Source organism: Gopherus evgoodei, chromosome 11 (assembly GCF_007399415.2).
Source record: "Gopherus evgoodei ecotype Sinaloan lineage chromosome 11, rGopEvg1_v1.p, whole genome shotgun sequence".
Classification (NCBI taxonomy): Eukaryota; Metazoa; Chordata; order Testudines; family Testudinidae; genus Gopherus; species Gopherus evgoodei.
Window position 1 is genome coordinate 20,454,178 of NC_044332.1, and position 20,696 is coordinate 20,474,873.

The 20,696-nt window shown below is 44.6% G+C and overlaps 1 protein-coding gene across 2 annotated transcripts in view; it reads right to left on the reverse strand.

Annotated features, from left to right (window-relative positions):
* Positions 1-19,340, reverse strand: part of FAM117B (family with sequence similarity 117 member B) — a 74,903-nt gene extending 55,563 nt beyond the window's left edge. The window contains exons 1-3 of one of the 2 annotated variants that reach the window (XM_030580302.1): positions 18,578-18,651; positions 9,596-9,749; positions 6,254-6,339 (exon numbers count right to left, since the gene is read on the reverse strand). Coding sequence is in view for 1 of the 2 variants with exons in the window: in XM_030580301.1 (XP_030436161.1) it covers positions 18,578-19,319 (742 nt within the window). In the remaining variant the exon portion in view is untranslated. Of the gene's footprint in view, positions 1-6,253; positions 6,340-9,595; positions 9,750-18,577 lie in introns of both variants that reach the window. The other variant, XM_030580301.1, reaches the window with a different exon arrangement.
* Positions 19,341-20,696: the final 1,356 nt, after the last annotated feature.

The following is a 20,696-nucleotide window of genomic DNA, read 5'->3' on the forward strand; positions in this document are numbered from 1 at the left end:
AGATTCCAGCTCAGATCTATTTCAAGATTGTTGAGAGGAACTGCATCCACTTCAAAAGCTAAAAACCACTGAAAGTAGCAGTGAACTGAGTACCTGTTCAGTTTTACACCAAGCTGATTTCCCTATTGTTATGTCTGTTCTATCTGAACATATAAAAACTTACCCAGTGACTGTGACTAACTTACTTACCTGGATTATCTTTTCTGCTTCAGCTTATACTTTAACAACTTTAAATACACCTCTACCCCGATATAACCCGACCTGATATAACACGGTAAAGCAGCGCTCGGGGGGTGCGGGGGGGGCTGCACCCTCCAGCTGATCAAAGCAAGTTCGATATAACGAGGTTTCACCTATAACGCAGTAAGATTTTTTGGCTCCCGAGGACAGTGTTACATTGGGGTAGCGGTGTATGTATATCAGTGGTCATTACAAGGCTGAATGTAAGTGCCCCAGTAGGAGAGAGAAAGGAATTCCTGAGACCAAATTGATCTCATGGGAGTGAACTGTCTGTGGAAAGGATTTATTTAAACAGTGTATCGGCAATATTAAGTACCTCTGCTTCTCTATTTGTGTTGGAGAGTTAATGAAATATTTGACATCATCCCTAACTGGATATATCAACACAAATCATTGGTTTGTGGATTATACAAGGTACGTGTTAGCACAGCACCAAAATACACTAAAGATACTAGATGAGCGGCAGTGAAACCCAGTTGTGTTGTAACAACTTGAAGGCACTAACTCAATTTAAAAAAAAACAAAAACTGGCAATGACAGGAGACCCCACTGTGTCATCATGACTTACCACTGGGGGGTCTTCAAAACTTGGGAATTTGACAGTGTATATCCTGAAATTAAGAGACTCTGTTCTCCACTCCACAAGATGTCTTGGAAAGATTCACAGGAGCTGAGCACTGTAATTGTACCTGCTATTAGACACTGGATTGGGGAGGATGGTATCCACCTCCACTCAAAGATGGGGAATCCACTGAGATAGTGTTAACTGACATTCCCTATTTTTCACAAAACTGTGGCTCTGCAGCTCCTTAACTCAAAGGTGCAATCTATGACCCTGACACTGTATAAGACTTGGCTAAAGAGGTTGCCCAACATGGGATAGACATGGCCCCGCCCCTTCTATCTTAGAGCTACTATTAACACTTTCATACATGCTTGCAGTGCTGTTGCTAAACCTCAGGGCAAGTACCTGTACTGGTACAATTGTGCTCTAAGAGCAAAGTATAGGAAGCCATCTGTGAAACTGTCGAATTGGGAGATGGAGAGAAGTATCTTTCAAATATACTTGTGTATCATGAAGCCCTGTATGTTGATGGCAGCTAATATACATTTGAAAAGCTGTCTTGAGGTTTTTTTTCCCTTCATAGATCTGTTGAGATACAAGCTGTTCTACAACTGTTCTGTAGCCAACTTTAATTGGACTAGAAACAATAAAGAGTAAATGCCTTGTTTCCTCTGTAAGAACGTGCTCCCAATCATGGGAGAGCTAGGATGACTGTATGCATGCCCTGACTCCCCCTCTTCCTCAAAAAAAAGAGCACTTTAAAAAAAGTCTAAGTCTGAGAGGAACCATACGTTGCAATGCTCCCTACCCACATTAGTATTGCTTGTGACAGCATGCAGGGAACGCTTATATTCAGATGACAAGTTCATTTTGGTTTCTTGCTGTTGGCTCTGAGAGTGGTCACATCCGAAGGAGAGGGCCGAGATGATGCCTGTCCAGGCTTGGCTACCTTTGAACAGCCTGTATAGCGAAAGGGTCATTCTCTAAGGTTTTAAAAAACACAACAAAACCTCCCAGTTAGAAGTGACAAGTCCCTGACCACCAAGTAAATTGGCATATTTATCTTTGTTGGTGATGCCAGAATAAATTTTGACTGGTGTACACTGAGGAACTTTTGAGTCTTACAAAACAGTGACTTGGGGAAGGAAGGGATGACAAAAATTGGGGACCAAAAGGCCTCTAATAGCCTGCCTATTCTTCTACATCTGGGCTGCTATCCCTCTCCTCATTCAAAAGCAATCTGCAAGGGGAAAGAGGTGGAGGGGGTGGCGAGGGCCTGGCAACCTGCAGAAGAAGCTGGGAACAATATTCTGCACTTTAGGACATGGTGACCCACAGCAGCAAGAAGAAATTACGACCCAATTCTTTAGAAGTCTTAGGTGTGCCAGGAAAAACCTATCCCATTTTACACTTTCCCACAGAGGAAAGATATAGTCATATGTTGCCTTGGGCATCTGTGGTTGTCATAAGAATAGTTTACAATACTCAGTATGCTCTTAACTGAAAGCCTATCCTCTGCTTTTGCCCCCCCTCAATATATTTTAACTATCTATACGTCTCTGATTTGGAGTGCTGGGCTTCTTCCCTTAAGAGAGAGAATTCCCTTGTGGGAGGCAGCATGGTAGAACATCCAAGACAAATGTCTACGGCCTGGGTCTTTTCTGCCCTGATTTGCCATGAAGCATCTGTAATGGCCATGCTGTCCAGTGAGGAGGCATAGAAGAGAACACTCACACATACCCGGCAGGGATATCACATCACTTTGGCGGGAACAGTCACTATGGTGTTCATGGACTGCTGGTTTGGTGAGTACACAGTTTGAAGCCACACTTGTAAGCACTGAAGGTGGAGCCAGGCATACCATGTGACATAAATGCACGAAGCCATATGACCTAGGAGAGTGAGAAATCTTGATAGGTACTCAAGGATTGCTTATGATCTGGTCTATAAGATCATTCATAGTATGAAACCTCTCCCTTTGCAGGTAAGCCCTTTCTGTAACTGAATTTAAACTAGTCTGCATAGGAGTGAGGATGAACTTTTTGGTGCTTACGCTGACCCCCAAAGAGAAGTTGCAGCATTTTCAAAATTGATGCATAAACTTCTTGGTATGACTTGGCAACAAGGAGCCAATCATCAAGTTAGGGGTAGACCATGAAACCACAGCATCTGATATAGGCTGCTACTACAGAGAACACCTTGGTAAAGACCCTACGGGCAGTAGCAATGCCAATAGGGAGCCCTTTGTATTGAAAGAGATCAGAGTCCAGCATGAATCTGAGAAAGAATCTGTGAGCGGGATGAACATCCACGTGAAAGTAGGCATCCTTCACGTCAAGAGCTGTAAACCATGTCTTTCTCTAGGATGGATTACAGATGTCAATGTGACCATGTGAAACTTGACTTTGCAAACAAAACAGTTGAGATGGGAGACCAATTTTTGGTTTTGCAATTGGCCATTTTTTCTGGTATTGGAAATTAAGTTGAGTAAAAACCCCTCCCCTTCCACTGAAGAGGAACTCACCCTATTGGGCCCCACTGTAAGAGGGACTCTACTACTTGTTTGAGAATCTTCTTGTGAGAGTGGCGCCCGAAAGGGCTGAGAAAGGAAGTTTTGAAGTGTGTAGGAAAGTATGCTATTGTATAGCCGGAATGGATGATGTTCAATATCCATATGTCCGTTGTTATTGCACTTCAGTTGTTGAAAAAAAAAAGTGGTACACAACCCCCAAAAGATGCCTGGGGATGGGGTCAGGTGTGGACAGCTAACTCTAAAAACTATCGATAAAACTCTAAATGCTATTTACAGATGTCTACACATATGTTCACAGAAAAAGGAATAAAGCGGAAGCTTTGGACACTGGAGGTTCCAACACAAACCGTATGGCTGTGATAGGGAACTGGAGAAGTGGTCAGTCTGCCCTGCCTTTTATCTTCTTGGTCGGAGATACAAGGGGAGCTAGTGTGCAAATGCGGACCAACAGACACTGCTTTCAAAACTCTCTGGCTCCAGGGGCACATAGTGCATGCATACCCACAGTGTTTCTTGTCCTATTCAATCTGTCAGTGCCCTAAGGACTAATCCTGTGACTACATAATTTGGCATTTTTCAAGATGGCAAGGAATCCAGTATTACGCTGAAGCCAGCTACTCTCAACCTTTTTTTTCCAATCTCTATCATGCTGGGTTTGCTTCCAGTTGCCTCTTGTCCTGCAACTTTCCCCACAAAGGGAAGTTAATTTAATTACAATGAAAAATCCTAGCTATTCCAAGCATCAGCACTTGGAGAGCAAAACACTGAATCCTGCTTAGAGCAAAAAAGTAGTGGAGACGAAAGTATAGACTACCAAGCTAGAATGCATGGAGATCAGGGAGAATTGTCTGAAGTCAGATACAGGCTCCCAAGGTCCCTGGGTACACAGGCAGGAGGTGGTTCCAAGCTAAGTAATTTGGGATATGTTTACACTGAAAAAGAAGACCCACATCACTGCCAATACTGGCCCAGGTCAGCTGAATCAGGCTCACAGGGCTATAAAATTGTAGAGTAGACATTTGGGCTCAGGCTAGAATGCAGGTTCTTGAGACCCACCCCTTCCCTCACAGGGTCTGAGAGCCAAGGCTCTAGCCTGAGCCCAAAACATCTACACTGCTATTTTTAGCCCCACAGCCCAAGTCAGCTGACCTAGGCTCTGCGACTTGGGGCTGCAGGTCTTTTATTGCAGTGTACACATACCTCTAGACACAGCTCAGTAGTCTGGAGAGCATAAACAACAGCCACCCTTGAAGACAAAGTGAACAGCTCCTTAAGCACTTATCTATAATGTGTACGGAAAAAAAGCTGTGTTATCACAGAGCACTTCAGTGGAGTGACATAGGCTGGAGGTCTCAGAACCATAACATCCTCGTGATTTCTAAAAATTATATTGGTGGCAGATTCTTAACTCAAAGAGTGTTGTATCCAACACAAGGGAATTCTATACTAGACCTTGTCTTGGCAGATAAAGAGGAACCAATCACAAAGCTAAATAATTAGTGTTGCCTTACTTGCATTCATTTCTCGTGTGCAAACAAAATAAAGCCCAAATGAGTGACATGACTGGTGCTTTAGAAAGAACGAATTTCACAAAGGTGAAGATTCTGAGCCAAATCAGTGGACAGAAATAATTCCAACAGAAAAACACAAATAACTGGGAATTGTTTAAGAATGTTTTACTAGATGCCCAAAAGTCCACAACCCCACACCTAAGAGATAATATTTGTTAAAACCACCACCTAACTTAGAGGGAAGGTGGGAACAGCTATCTAAAAAAATGGAACAGGGAAGTTGATAGTAGTGAATATAAATTAGAAACTAAGAATTGTAGAAAATTAATAAGGGAAGCAAAAGGACACAAAGAAAACTATATGGTTTTTGTTTTTCAGTATATAGTGAACAAAAGGAATCCTAACAATGGTACTGACAAATCTACCATTTCCATCTTGTAAATTGACCAATAACAATGCAGAAAAGGCAAAAGTGCTTAACAAATATTTCTCTTCTGTATTTGGGGAAAATGCCAGATATATTCTTATCATAATGAAATACTTTCCACCCAGTAATGAATCAGGAGGATGTTAAAAGAGCAGCTATGAAAGTTAGACATTTAAAAAAAATAAATCAGTGGGTCTCAATAACTTGCATCTGAGAGTTTTAAAAGAGCCGACTGAGGAGCAATCTGTACTACTACTACTACTACTGATTTTCAATAGGTCTTGGAACACTGGGGAAGCTCCAGAGGACCAGAATAAGTTAATGTTGTGCCAGTATTTAAAGGAATAAACAGGATGACCCAAGTAATTATAGGCCTGTCAGCCTGGCACTGACCAGAGGCAAAAAAATGGAATGACTGATATGGGACTTTATTAACAAAGAATTAAAGGAGGACAAGAACAGTGAATGCCAAACAATGCGGTTTTATTGAAAATAGAGCCTGTCAAACAAATTTGATTTTTTGATGCAATTACAAGATTGGTTTATAAAGATAATAGCATTGATGTAATACAGGTTTTTGTAATGTATTTGACTATATATTGCATGATATTTTGATCAAGAAAACTAGAATGATACAAACATCAACATGGCACACATTAAATGGATTAAAAACTAGCTAACAACCAATAGGTCTCAAAATTTAATTGTAAACAGAGAATCACTGAGGTGGTGTGTTTCTATTGGCATCCTGCAAGGACTGTTTCTTGGCCCTACGCTATTTAACATCATCAATAACCTGGAGGAAAACAAAATCGTTATTGATAAAATTTGCAGATAACACCAAGACTGGGTGAATGGTAAATACAGAGGGCAGGTCACTGATACAGAACAATCTGGATCACTTGCTAGGCTGGGTACAAGCAAACAATATACATAAAATTATAAATCTAAGAACAAAGAATGTAGGCCTTACTTACATGATGGGGTACTCTATCCTGGACAGCAGTTACTCTGAAAAGGACTTACGTAGAAAGTCAGCTGAACACAAGCTCTCTGTGCGATGCTGTGGCAAAAAAAGAACTAACATGATTCCCAAACATATAGATGGGAATATTGAGTCAGTCTAGAGATATATTATATTACCTCTGTATTTGGCAATGTCTACTGGACTACTGTGTCCAGATCTGAAGACTACAATTCAAGGAGGATGTTGATAAATTGGAGAGGGTTCAGAAAAGAGTCACAAGAATGATAGAAGGATTGGAAAACATGCCTTACCATGGGCCTCAATCTATTTAGCTTAACAAAGAGAAGATAAAGTGGTGAATTTAGTCACTAAACACCTATATGGAACAAAAGTTAAACAGTAGAGGGCTCTTTAATCTAGAAGACAAAAGGTATAACAAATTCCAATGGCTGGAAGTTGAAGCTACACAAATTCAGATTCAAACTACGGTGCAATGGCTGGAAGTTGAAGCTACACAAATTCAGATTCAAACTACGGTGCAATTTTTTTTTTATAGTGACAATAATTAACCATAAGAAATACTTCCCAAAGGGTGAATCAGATTCTCTATCACTAGTTAACTTTTAAATCAAGATGAGATGTTTTTCTAAAAATATATGCTCTAGTTCAAATAGGAATTTGGGGAAATTCTATGGTCTACATTATACAGGAAGTCAGACCAGATGATCGCAAAGGTCCCTTCCAGCCTTAAAAATCCACGAAAATAAATGGCAGTAGAAAACAAGTTTTACATCTATCAATGTGTATTTTCAACCATAAACCACAGCTGTGGGTATCTGTGTGGGAATGAGGATGGGATGGGAATGAGGATATTTCACAGCAACAGAATAAATTAGCACTGCTGTGAAATCTGGGGTTGCTGCCACAGAATTCAGTCCTACAGCACCCCAGTGTACAAAGCCTCAAACATACTCACACATGGGACCAAGTTTGCAGAAAGCACCGAGGAACACTACTGAAATATGCAATAGTTTAACTATAGTAGAACCTCAGAGTTACAAACACCAAAGTTACAAAATGACCAGACCTCACACACCATGTTTGAAGCGGAAGTGTGCAATCAGATGGCAGTCGGGGGAGGGGAAGGGAAGCAAATACAGTACAGTACCTTGTTAAACTACTAAAAGAAAAGGAGGGGGGGGATTTAAAAGGTAAGGAAGCTAATGTCAGGAAACTGTTTCTATGCTTGTGTCATTTAAATTAAGATGATTAAAGCAGCATTTTTCTTCTGCATAGTAAAGTTTCAAAGCTGCATTAAGTCAACGTTCAGTAGTAAATTTTTTAAAGAACCGTCATGTTTTGTTCAGAGTTACAAACAATTTCCATTCCTGAGGTACTCGTAACTCTGAGGTTCTACTGTATTTGAAGGGGAGAATTATTAATTACTAATAAAATGCTTGTATTTTGACACAAAAAAAGTTACTGCTTCTGCCTTCAAAAAGCCTCAGGAAAATTCAGACCACACATTTTAAAGATCCTGATTTTTTTTTTTTAAAATATAACTTCTCTAAGCAGAAATACATTGCCTTGTAGTTAGGATCCTGACAACTTTTATCTTGAAAGTACTAATTTGTGATTTTCATTAATATTTTTCAAGCACATTCAGTTTCTCTTTCTACTCTAAATTGGTCATTTTTTATTATAAAGACTACTGGCAAATTATGTGTGTATACAATCAGTCAGAATTTAAAGGGCAACATTCCTCTTTCATAAAAATGAAATTCAGTACATTTACTTTACACTGAAGTATTTTCTTCCATTTCCTCCCCTCCCGCCCCCCCAATAATGGGGTCCCCTAAACTAGGACATCTGCCAGCCAATGCATCACAAAGACAGGTATCACAGTTTCTAGCTGCTGACACAACTGCAAGAATTGGAAAACTCACTTTTTACACAGGCATAACTTAATGTTCCATTATAAATACCTTAATTCGTTCTTGGAATCTAAGTTACTTGCACAGGATGACCAGCCGTCCCATTTTTAAGCCCTGCAAGCGTCCCAACTTTTTCATAAAAATGGGCAAATTGTCTCCTATTTTCTGTCTCCTCCCCATCAGTACTGGGAGTTCCTGCTGCTGGCCAGATCCTGCTTACCAGACGCCTGCCCACCAGTGGTGGGCGGGGGGGTCCAATGTCAGAAAATGGGGGTGGGTGCGCAAGGCTTGGGTTGGGGGGGGTCAAAGACACAGCACGCAGGGCCGGCCGCTCCTCCTGCTGGTCCATCAGCGCAGTCCTTGCTGCATATCAGCTCTCGGGCCCCACCTCTCATCCCATTTCCGGATGGCACTGGCTGCGCGCTGTCAGCTGCAGTGGTTGGTGTTTGTAGGCAGGCAGCAGCCGGTTAAACGTCACCTCTGCTGCCCACGAGCTCCCCCTCTCACTGTCCTCTCCATGCTTTTCCCCCTCCTCCACCCAGCCCCACTGCACCTCCATATTCCCCACCCCCACCAGGGCGCATTCTGCTCCCAGTGCTGTGCAGAGAACCAGACCCTGGTCGGAGCGCACAGTTCACTAACAGCCTGGCCAACAGGCTCCTTCCTTTGCCCCCCATCTCTGGCTGGGCTGGCACCCTGAGAAAGCCCAAGACACTCCAGCCCAGAGCACTGGCTAGGAGAAGCCAAGCCCTGCATGTGCCAAAGCCCCGCACAGCACAGCCTCTCTGCCCCTCAGCTAAGCTCTAGGGTGGCAGGGAAGGGATGGGAAGCGATTTCCAGCCTGTTTGCACCCCAACCCTGCAGGCTGAACAGCAGCACCCCAGGCAGGGGCTTAGCTCTTTTGCCCCCCAACCCCGAGTCCTGCCCCAGGAAGTGTGGGGCTGCTCCATCAGGTCCTCTAGGCACTCTTCTGTGCTGAGCCACTTCTCTGTCTGGGATCACTGAAGCCCCTACAGTCAGGTTCCCTGGGCCCAGTTGCACAACACATCCTTAGAGCTTAACCCCTTCCTGCCCATGCTTTAACCAGGGGACAGGCGGCAGCTAGGTTATGTTGATGACCAGCAGCAGACTGGAGGTCTTAGCTGCCTTTTAACACTGTGCGGGCAGGAAGGGACGAGCTGCTTCCAGCCACAGGGGAGGGGAGGGGGCAGATGGGTGCTGCAAAGACACTGGGAAGGTCATTCCTTCCCCTCCCCCTTGCCACTGGAAGCAGCTCCTGTCCCTTCCCTCCCACACAGTGCCAAACGTCTGCTGCTGACCACATTCTGGCGTGAACTCTGACAGAAATCTGGGGAGGAGAGGCATATGACCCTGCATGGCACTCCACCCCAATATGTTGCCTCAGAAACACGGGGTACCAGGTATCAGGAGAGGCAGGTCCATCCTAGAGGCCCAGTCAGGCATGGAGGGCAGAGAGTACCAGTCAGTGAGAGTCGGGTCAGTCTGTCATGCCCCTCTTTTGAGAGAGAGGTGTACAGGAGTGTCTATGTGTCACCTCTCTCTATGTGAGCCCTAAAGACAAGAAGGTAAATTAAAATAATGCAACTACTTAGTATCTCTTTTTAACAGGGTCTTAGTCAACTTGATGTTAATTTGAACGTTTGTACTGCATAGTTCTGATTGATTGTTGTTGAATTCATTTAATTTTACCATTCAGCATAGGGAAATATGGTCACCCTATACTTGCACGTTACAACAAAAAGTGCTACTGAAACTTTAGTTTCAGACTTTTAAGCTAAGATTAAGTGCTTATTTCCTGAACCTTATTAAAAACACTTTTTTTTTTAATTTTCATTTTTTAGGACATTATAGCTTAATAAAAACTTATTTTGTGCAACACACACAAGAGACTAAGTACACACTGGCATCAAGTCTTCAGTAGTAGGTTTAGCAAGCCAACATTTAAGCCACATGGCCAGCACAAGTAGATAAAAACAATTATACTGGAACAAAAGACATAAGTTCCCAATCAATTATAACTGACACAATAAACCTCTTCATTCTACTCAAATGTAACTGAAGCAGTTTAACTATAGTAAAAGGTGTGATATCTGGCACTTAATCAACTGGAAATTGACTGGCTTTTCTGATGTCTCCTAATACAAATCTTCAATCTAGTAACCAGGACTACTATACTGCCCAAGTGGTTATGAAACGGCACTCTCTGCACTCTACTTCTATGCAAAAGAGGCAGAAGACAAGCAAGAAAGCTGATATCAGGGATTTATTTAAAAAAAAGCAGCTTTCAGGGTATGTCATAGGGTCATTACAGATTCAGCCAAATCTCCTACGCCTTCTACATCTACAGTGATAATTGATGTTAATAATGATGACCAGAGGCACTGCAAGATCCTGAAGTGCCTTCTGAATCATCAAAGAAAGATTAAATTATGATCAGTATAGTTTTAGCGTTGAATTTTTTTTTAGTGATCTGGGTGTACACCATACGCTGCCCACAGTGATATGTAGTGTCATAAAACAACCTACTGTATAGAAAGTTTTACCCATATACACATAAGTGCTTTAAGAAATCAACCACTCTGCAGTGCAGTATTACTACTAGATTGGTGAGTACCTGTATACTATTTTATACTTTATTCATTTTATTGTATGTTAATTCTTTGAACATTGGTAATCCATTGGTAAGTATATCTCAGCTAACTGGAATTTTTAATTAACCAGCACTCTCATTCCCACAGCATGCTGGATAACAAAGCTTTTACTGAACTAGAAAAAAGGAAGTTATAAGGCCTCAAAAAAATCAAGGGAGAGTAAGCTCCCTTACTTGTTATTTTATACCTTTGAGTGGGTACCTACTGCTCCCTCCATCTAATTACTGATAAGTAGCAGAAAACAACTTCCAGAGAAGTGTATGTATTAATCTTCAAAAGCAGTGTAATAATTTAAATTATAGGAATATTACTGAGCAAGCAGAGGGAAAGTGACCAAATTGATCTCTCAAACCTGGGTGTGTCACTTGCAGGAGCAACTTTTAATTTTCCCATTGGATGAAGTTGTGAAGATGGTGTATGGTGCAAAGGGACCATAAGTCTACTTGTGCTACTATAATCCCTATTTACTTACAACTGGCTTCTCAGCTGTCTGAAGAAGCTTATTTCCACAACTTTTTCTTCAAGAAGTGAAACAAGAGTGAGGTTGGGTCAAGAGTTCTCCTAAAGAGAAATTTGTGACATGAAATCAGGGAACTCTTCTGGCAATTCACGATGAAACCATGAAAATATAGTACCAGCATTGCACTGCACATAAGGACAGCTACAACCTTGTAAAAAGCAAGCCTTCATTAAAAGGTCATCTAGATAGTAGTGTACCTGGATGCTTTCCTTTCTCCGGCTGGCTATCAGAAATAACCTCTAGGTTCATAAACCCCTGTGATGGGTGTACAAATCCCACACTAGGGAACAAAGGGCAGCTCTGGTCACAGGAGGCTCCGCCCAGCAACACATGCTAGGTGTGCTCTCAACAGATGTGTAGCTTAAAAGGACCCAGCACAGCTCCGTCATGGCAGTTTGTGCAATGGAGCAGACCCGCAGTGGCAGCTCTACGGACATCCAGCAGGAATTTCACATTGCCATGGAGCCACTCTCAACTCAGAACTACTAGCCACCACAGAAGAGACAGCAGAGTAGCTGCTCCTAAGTGGGGAAGGCAATCTCTTTAAGAGGGTACTGTGCAGACCATAAGCCAAGCTTTCACTTTGCCTCTGAAGTGGCCAGGATATGGTAGAAGTATCCCAGGGAGTAAGCTGGATGATACCCATACCCAGACAACACACCTCAATTGCTTGCCTCAGGGCCCTGGGATGGAACCCAGAGGAGTGGGAGGGCCCAGGTTCCCATTCCACCAACTCCCTGGACTTGAAACATTGTGTACTACTGCCAACCCCCTGGATCTGAACCACTAGGTGGTATTGCTGACCACTGTTCTGAACAGTAGAGAGCATGGTCTAAGGAGACAATTCCCCTCACAACACCTAAGAAGCAGACACCAGCCCAAACGGCATTACTTGCAACTGGCAGTTTGTCTCTTGGCTTGTGAACCACAGGAAGCATTAGTGGTGTGAACATCTTGGAACATGCAGTAAGCTTCTTTTAGGTTGGTAGAGTGCACATGCATGCACATCCCTGAATAAGCAGAGTTATTTCCAGGATTAATGAGCTACATCCTCAAGGTATCCTGCAAACAGGGCTTGAAAGAGCAAAGCTAATCAAAGGTGTTAAAAATGCATGATTGGAAGGGACCAGAAGGGGATGATAAAGAGAGACTTTCCTGGAGTCAAACAGGCTGTTCAAATAATTTAAATCTGGGGTGATCAATCAGTAAACGCTTGGAAAAACTGGGTAGTTTTAAACTAGGAGCCCCTGTTTGGAGAAATCCGAAGATGTGGATGGGAGCAAAAAGAAGTAACATGCCCAGAACTGGGTCCTACCTGGGACATTTTTGGCAAAAGAATACTCTAATCTCATAGTGACAGTTTGGAAGCCAAGGTTCCCCAACAGCACGCATTTTCTCCCCGCTTCTAGTACTAACAGCCAAATCAGTAAGAAGATATCATTTGAGGGGCACTGTATCAACAGGGAGAGATGAGTTACTAGAATACTAAATAGCAAGAACTTGTTCCCAGATCATTAATTTGGCCCCAAATGAGAATGTTGTTTGTTGACAGTGCAGCCCATTGATCTTACTGCTGGGTTTGGCTGTACCACTGCAATTGCTTAGAAGCGCTGTGAAAACAGCTCCCGTATTAAGAACATCCAGCGCCTTCCTCTCCTGTTCCAGAAAAGAACTCTCCCACTACCAGACTGCTGCTAAGCATAGGGGAATGGAAAATGAGGGGGGGAAAAACTGAAGAGACAGCACTAATAAGAGCTCTGAGAGAAACCTGTCTGCCTTCCCAAAAGCAGCCTATCTCCTGCTTATTCTACTGAACTTGGCCATCCTTTGTTAAACTTTTGCCCAGCTTCCAATTGGCTTCTCTTTCTATTTCATCCACTGTTTATGCACTTTCTGGAACACAGATAGTCTTGCCTGTTACTTGTTTTTACAGTGCCCAGCACAACAAAAACATGTTCCTTTGTGGGGGTTCCTAGATCGCACTATAACGCAAGTTACTATGAATAATACTACATGGTTCCTGACAGGCCAAAGGGAGATAGAGCTGGCAAACATAAAAATCCAAGAAAGGACACTCTGAGGAGGAGCCAAGAGAGTGAGAATAAAGTGAACAAATTAATCAGTATCTAGACTGAGGGAGCTGGAGAAAGACATTTCTTGTCCTCAGTGAAAGCAGCAGGGAAAAAATACAGAAAAAGTATACCCTGTTGTAGTTAATTCACCATTAAGGCAACAAAATCTTTATTGGTGAATTGGTACTATGTTCATACTATTTAAGAACAAGAGTTCTGGAGCCAAAATCTACTGAAATCTCACCTTAACAAACATGAGATTCAAGAAACCAATCACATGTGGCTAAAATATATTATATATTTTATAAAGCTACTAATTAGGCTATTAGTGGACATAATTACAGAGGGCCATTCCCATAAGGAGGAAAAATAATTTATCTTCCTCTGGTGCCTAACACATTTCTGACCTCTGAAGCATTTAACCAAAGGCTGTTTTTTTCCAAAGAGTGATGCCAATACTTAGCTTCCAGTCAAAATGGAGCACAGAAAAAGGCTTAACAGCAAGAAGAGAGTAAAAGCTGATGAACCTCAACTTCTGAGTTTACAAGTCAAATGCATAGGAAGAACTAGACAGCAGTAGCTACGGAAAAAAATCAAACAGCACATCGAGTTAAATGTCAATCCTTATCTAAGTCACAACTCAGTTCAAAATCCCTAAACTAAAAATAAAAAAGACAGCTAGTCATATTTCTAAGCTTTGAGTACCAGCCCTAGTCAAACACTGAGTCAAGCAGGTTTTAGTAAACTTATCCATTCAAAATTTCTCTTCAGCTGCTTGCCAGAAAGATCACACCTTTTAGTAGAAAACTGAACAAAGGTTATGAAGCAGCATCTAAATTTAGAAGCAGACATGCTTTGGGATTATCCAAAGTAAGTTTTAATCTCCAAAATTTGTGGTTACAAACAGGTGCAATAGTTTAAGCCATCATTAACCCATTCCAAAAGCCAGAAAGATGAAATTACTATTGAGCAGTAGATTATCTAAACATCACCATGAAGCAGTTTGCAGGTCCTTAGCTTCAATTTTATTAGCAAAACCAGTTAACAATACTACAATTTTTCCCCCCATACAAGGGGGAAAAAAGTCTAGTCAACTCATTGTAACTACCAATAATATATAAAGTAATAGACCACTCAGTATAAATAGCAACAACCATAATGAAAAACAAGCTTGCTTTGTTTCATAATTCAGGTCAACACAAAAGCTGCTGTTAAAGATATTTAGACACTTGCTACTGGTTAAATGCATGTTATGGTACAAAGTGTTTCCACATCCTGATAGAGAACAGGTAGTTCCTTTATATACTTAAGATATGTTTGCATAAATATGTACAATTAGTGACCAAGTTATTGGTTTGTTGCCAGACCTTGATTTTTATGTAAACAAAATAATTAGCCAGAGAGACAGTAAAGTAGGTTTGTCAGTTTTCTAGACTAGGGAACTGAAGATTGTGCAGATAGGACTGTGCTCCTATCTAATGATCTGATAAAGGACTTGTACACTGTCACCTGAAACACAGGTTCAGAAGCAATCTTGTATATCTCCCCTGGCCAGATAAGACAGAAACATTGATCAAAATGAGGCTTTCAGTCTGGGGGAGGTGAAAGAATTGAAAATTACAACTACTGAGATACGAATTCTACAGTGTGGATCAGCACACGCAACTTCATGAGACAGTAACAACTTCAGTAGCCATAACTTGTCACATGTTTCACAATCTTGTAGGGAAAAATAATTATAAATACTCCCTCATACTATTTCAGGCAACGTTTTTTGACCAAGATTGCAAAGGCCTTACATTCAACTCAGTAACACTTCTCTGCACCTGTAACGTGATAACTTTTGAACACCACATCCAATCAATTCCAAGATCCCAGAGAATGTTCTAGGCATCAATGGCCAGAACCCTACTGATTTTATTTGGGGCAGAGGGGTGGTGATGGTCAGAAAATGGAAAGAGGGAAAAACAGGGACATATGAAGCCCAATGGCTTGTTAGCAAAGCCACAGCCTCAAGCACCTATACGATTGTCTATAGATCATTCAAAACAACTGCGTTCATGGCACCCATTAATGTCTCCCATAATCTCCCCCTGCCAAAATGTTCTGTGTGTCCCTCCATCCCCCGTGCTCCCATACCAGGGTCCCCCATTCTCCTCCCAATAACAGAACCTCTGTTTACACTGTCAATCCCACTCCCCCGCCACACCCTTGATGATAGGGGCTCTGTGTCCCTCCTTCTGAGGTCCCTCCATCTCCCCTCAACAAGGAGACGGGAAGTTGCAAGGTGTCAGGGGCGCGGGTGGAGGGGGAGGGAAGATGGGAGGGTGACATAAAGGAGCTTGTGGGGGGAAATGCAGGGATGCAAAGAGCCCCTGGTATGTACAATGAGCTCAGCCTACACAAACCAAAGCAGGGGTCTCAAACACGTGGCCTGCGGAGTTATTTCCTGCAGCCTGCCATAGCTCCCCTCATCCCCTGCCTCCATCCCCGCAAGCGTGCCGCGTCCCTGCTCCTCTATCTCCCAGCGCTTAGGACTTTCCAGGAGGGAGGGGGGAGAAGCAGGGATGCAGCGCACCCAGGGGAAGAGGAGGAGAAGAGGCTGGGGATTTGGGGCAGGGGTTGGAATAGGGGCAGGGAAGGGGTGGAGTTGGGACAGAGACTTTGGGGAAGCTGTTGGAATAGGCAGGGGGAGGGCCTCATGGAAGGGGTGGAGTGGGGGCAGGGCTGGAGGCATGGGGGGCGGCTTTTGTATCTTTGTATGAAAAAGTGTCAGTGATGGCGGGCCTTGGGCCAATGTACTAGTCCTCATGTGGCTCTTATGGTGATCTGAGTTTGAGATCCCTGTAGTATGAGGAGTGCTCCTGCACACACACTATTTAAGGCAAAACAAAACAGCATATGCAAGCATTTAGTACCATCTTCAGCTTCTACATATCCCTTAAGTTTTAGTTTACTAGGAAATGTATTTTAATTATCTACACAATTTACTAATAGTAGCCAAAATGCTTCATTATATTGGAAGTTTGTCATCACTCCCCTGCACACACATCATTCTGCAGGGCTGACACCGGTGGCAGTTAGTGAGAGAGACACTGCATATACATTTTAAAAAATTGTGAGTACCCTAAAATGAATACTTCAATTACCTCCTGATCACAGACTCACAGGCAACACTATGATGGAAATCAAGGAGTTCTCACTGTTCCCTTTGTATGGTCCCAGAGCAATATTACAATCTAGACAACATCACACCGCTCATGGGTCTGAATTGGGACGAGCAGTCCACAGCAGTGGTTCAAACCCTATTTTTTACTCAAGGACCCCTAAACTTAAATAGACAAACCTGGGGCAATAGGGACACACAAAGTCATGTGTTGTGTTCCCCCTCCCCCCCCGATTTCTACCTTCCTTTTGGCCCTGCTCCCTAAACTGCTGATGTAGTAGCATGGCAGAGCAGTGGTGTGTCTCCTGGGCTAGCTGCTGCCTGCTCATGGAGTCAGTGTCTGTGAGGTAACCCCTTTGATGGCAGGGGGAGATCTCTCCTCTGCAGTGATGCTCCAATTTTTGGTTGCATCTCCCACCACCCCATAAAGGCTGGGTGGCACACTGACGTGAGTCAGAGGGTGGAGGTAGTGGGGCTCAGGCTTGGTCCTTGATGGACTCCCTGAAATGTGCTCAGGGACCCCTAGGGGACCCTGGACCCCTGTTTGAGAATCTATTTCCCTATGTTAAGTTCTCCTCACACCTTCTATGGGTCATCTTAATTATCACTTCAAAAGTTTTTTTTCCCCTGCTGACGATAGTTCATCTCAATTGATTAGACTCTTCCTGTTGGTATGCATACCTCCATCTTTTCATGTTCTCTGTATGTATAAATATCTCCTGTCTGTGTGTTCCATTCTGTGCATCTGAAGAAGTGAGCTGTAGCTCACAAAAGCTCATGCTGAAATAAATTTGTTAGTTTCTAAGGTGCCACAAGTACTCTTGTTCTTTTTGTTTGAGAATCGTGCTCTACAGAAGGTCTTAGTATTTTATCTCATTTTCTTCTCCCTCTATGCTTTCTGCTTTTGGTAAATACTAAGAACAGCATAAAAAAATACTGCAGTACTGCCATTCTGTAACTGAATGATGACAGAACTAGCAAGTGAAAAGAGTAATAGTGCCATCAGCCATTCACTACATAAACATTGCAGCAAGCCAGAAAGTGATGTTAAACTGGTCCTGAAGAAAAAGTCAGACAAGTCTGAGCACATCCCCACTTTTTCCTCACCCTCCCAAACCTCCTCTGCCCTCCAGAAATACTTGTTCTTACTTAGAACTTTATGTACGTAAATTGCTGTTCAAAAAGTTAATTACCATGTCCCCCTCTGCCACCAAAGCGAAAATCATTATTCCTGAGTTACAGTCAGACATCACTTTGTCTGATTCTCAAGTGACTTTCTCAAAGACACGCAAGTCAGTGGAGGAACCAGGCATAGAACACAAAATGTCCTGACTTTCAGGCCCATACTAAACAATACTTTCCTCTACAGCAAGTGACATGTTGAGGAGCTGGAACATCCATTACTGCAAGGATATGTCTACATGGCAATTAAAAATCTGTGGCTTAGCTCAAGCCCTGCAAGCCTAAGTTAGCTGACATGGGCCAGCTGCAGATTTTTAATTGCAGTGTAAACATACCCTGACAGAAAAAGTTTCCACTACTACCTTGGATGCAGTGGCACTTCAGCACTCAGTGCAGCCACACTGGGCCGAGCACTGCCATCCCCCCCAGGAGATGAGTACATCCCCTACCCACCTTAACCACGCAGGCTTTGAGCCACCACAGCCCACGTTTCTAGTGCCCCTTGCCGCCCTCTCCCTACTACTTTGAGGCCTCAGCCACCATCACCACCATGACCCACCTTTCCAATGCCCAAGCCAACCACCTTTCCACCTGACCGGGTCCCCAGCTACCCCCCCCCTTGCTACCACTGTACCCACCCACAGACACAGGGCCTTGCTGCCACCCCGTCATGCGGCGCCTCGCCCCCGTCACACCATTATCCCGCAGCCGAAGGGGGCCAGCAAAGCTGCCAAGAGAGGAAAGGCTGCGCCCCAGGCTCTCCGTTGCCCACACACTCACTCTCTCACCTTTGCAGACGGGGGAGCTGGGGCTCTTCCTCTCCGGGGAGCTCCTGCCCTGCTCCGGGGACCGCCGCCGCTGGCGATGCCGGACCCTGCTCGCCGAGGCAGTGGCACTGCCCTCCGGCAAAGGCGGGACGGGAGAGGCGCGGGGGGAGAGAACAGAGCCTGGCAGCGGAGGGGGCGGCGGGGGAGGAGGGGGCGGCAGTTGGTGAGGGCGCGGGGGACTCCCACGAGCTCCCGCCCCGCCGGCGCGCGTGGGGCTGCCGCGCGAGGAGACAGAGGCGGCGGGGCCGCTGCCGCCCCCTCCCCCGGGCGTCTGCGTGGCCACCGCGGGGCTGGCGCGCGCGCTGCCGCCGCCGTTCGGGGGCGCTGCGCGCGTGGGGCTGGTGCTGCGTGAGGCAGGCGCGGCGCGTGAAAGACCCCCGCCTGCGGCGCCGCCGCCGCTCCTCGTGGGGCTGCCATGTTGTTGCTGCTGCTGCTTGAGCTGGAAGGGCACCGTGGCCCGCATGGGCTGCAAGCGGCTGCTCGCTCCCCCGCCTGCCGCCACGGTTGGCCCCCCTCCCCCCAAGGAGGTAGCAGGGGTGGGGGAGCCATTGCGCCTCACGCGCTGGTGGGACATGGCGTGTCCAGCTCCGGGAGAGACCGCGGGCGGCTCCTCAAAGGAGCGTGAACACCTCGCACCCCCGCTCCCCGCGCGTAAGGCCCCGCGCGCAGCCAACTGCCGACTCGCCTGCTCCCTGTGCCTCATCAACAATAGTGCCCCGCACCGCCCTCCGCCGCCTGCCATTGGACACGCCTCAGCGCCGCTACAGCGTCCTGATTGGCTACGGGGCGCGCTCCTGAGTGGCCGGGTGCGGGCTCTTAAAGCGGCACCGCGGTGTGTGCATGTGCGCGTGCCCTAAGCCCTTGCACACGCCTCCGGCTGTAGCCCACCCTACCTGGGCTCTTGTCTCCCTCGGCGGGCCCCACGCTTCCCTCCTCCGTACACGGCCCTCCCCTCGGCTGCAGTCCAGCAGGTGCCAGCAGCAGCACGTGGCCAGGTAGGTTATGGCTATAAATCTCCAGGCTACACCCACAACCAGTGCTCACACCCCCACCCACAGCCCCTGCACGGGCTCCACACATTTACCAAGTGCAGGTCTCAGCTACGACAACAACTAGGCAGGGCGGTTCAAGACCAAGCCGTTTCAGAGCTATGAGGTACTGAAGCGGCCGGTAGAAGTGAGTTAGGGACTTAAATCCAAGCCGTGCTATAGCATACCACTCTCTGAACGGATCTTTAATTTAGATCACATATGGGCACGTGGAATGTTTTGCATCAGTTACACAACTCGCTCATTCTAACTAACAAAATCTGTCTACAATTCAAGCTAAGGTACATAACTGGCCCTCATCACCACGACTCAGGGTTCTTTAATGTATCTCCGTTTGGAGCCACCCTGCCCACCACATGCCTAGGATTAAGATAATCCCTCTTCTACAGATAGGAAATTAGGGGACAAAGAGACCAATAGAGGCATCCAAACTCAGAAAAGAAGGCAGAAGATGAACAGGGAATTGGATTGCCCAATTCATTGTTGTTAGTTCAAAATGCAGTAACCCAGTAATGAGAGCACAGTTACACAGCACCAAATCTAGAACATCACTCTGGCTAATTGGCTTTACTGATCCTACCATCCATCTGGGAGGCAGCAAAAAGTATTAGCTGTAATTGTTTCACCATTAGCTATCTGATGGATTTCTATTTCATATCCTTGCAATGAAACCTGTAAAAATAACTTAACTGCCTTATAGTTCATATGTTCAGATTATTTGGAATACACAGAAAAGCTTTTCAACTTCAAACCATGACAAAATTGATACATGAACCTCTCTTACCATAGCTCTCTACCTACCACAACTGGCAAAATAACCTTCCTTCTTTGTTACTGAAAATAACTTAGATAATTTTTTCACATCTTAGCCAGGGAGGGGTTTTTTTCCCTCTCTTTTTTCTTTGCTGCTGGAGGGGGAACAGACACACCATAGAAGCCAGGGAGTCCAACAAGCAATTTATGTTTTTATCTTTTCTAGCTTCATAGCAACAAAATAGTTATGCACAGGCTGCGTAGCCTGAGGTTGAAAT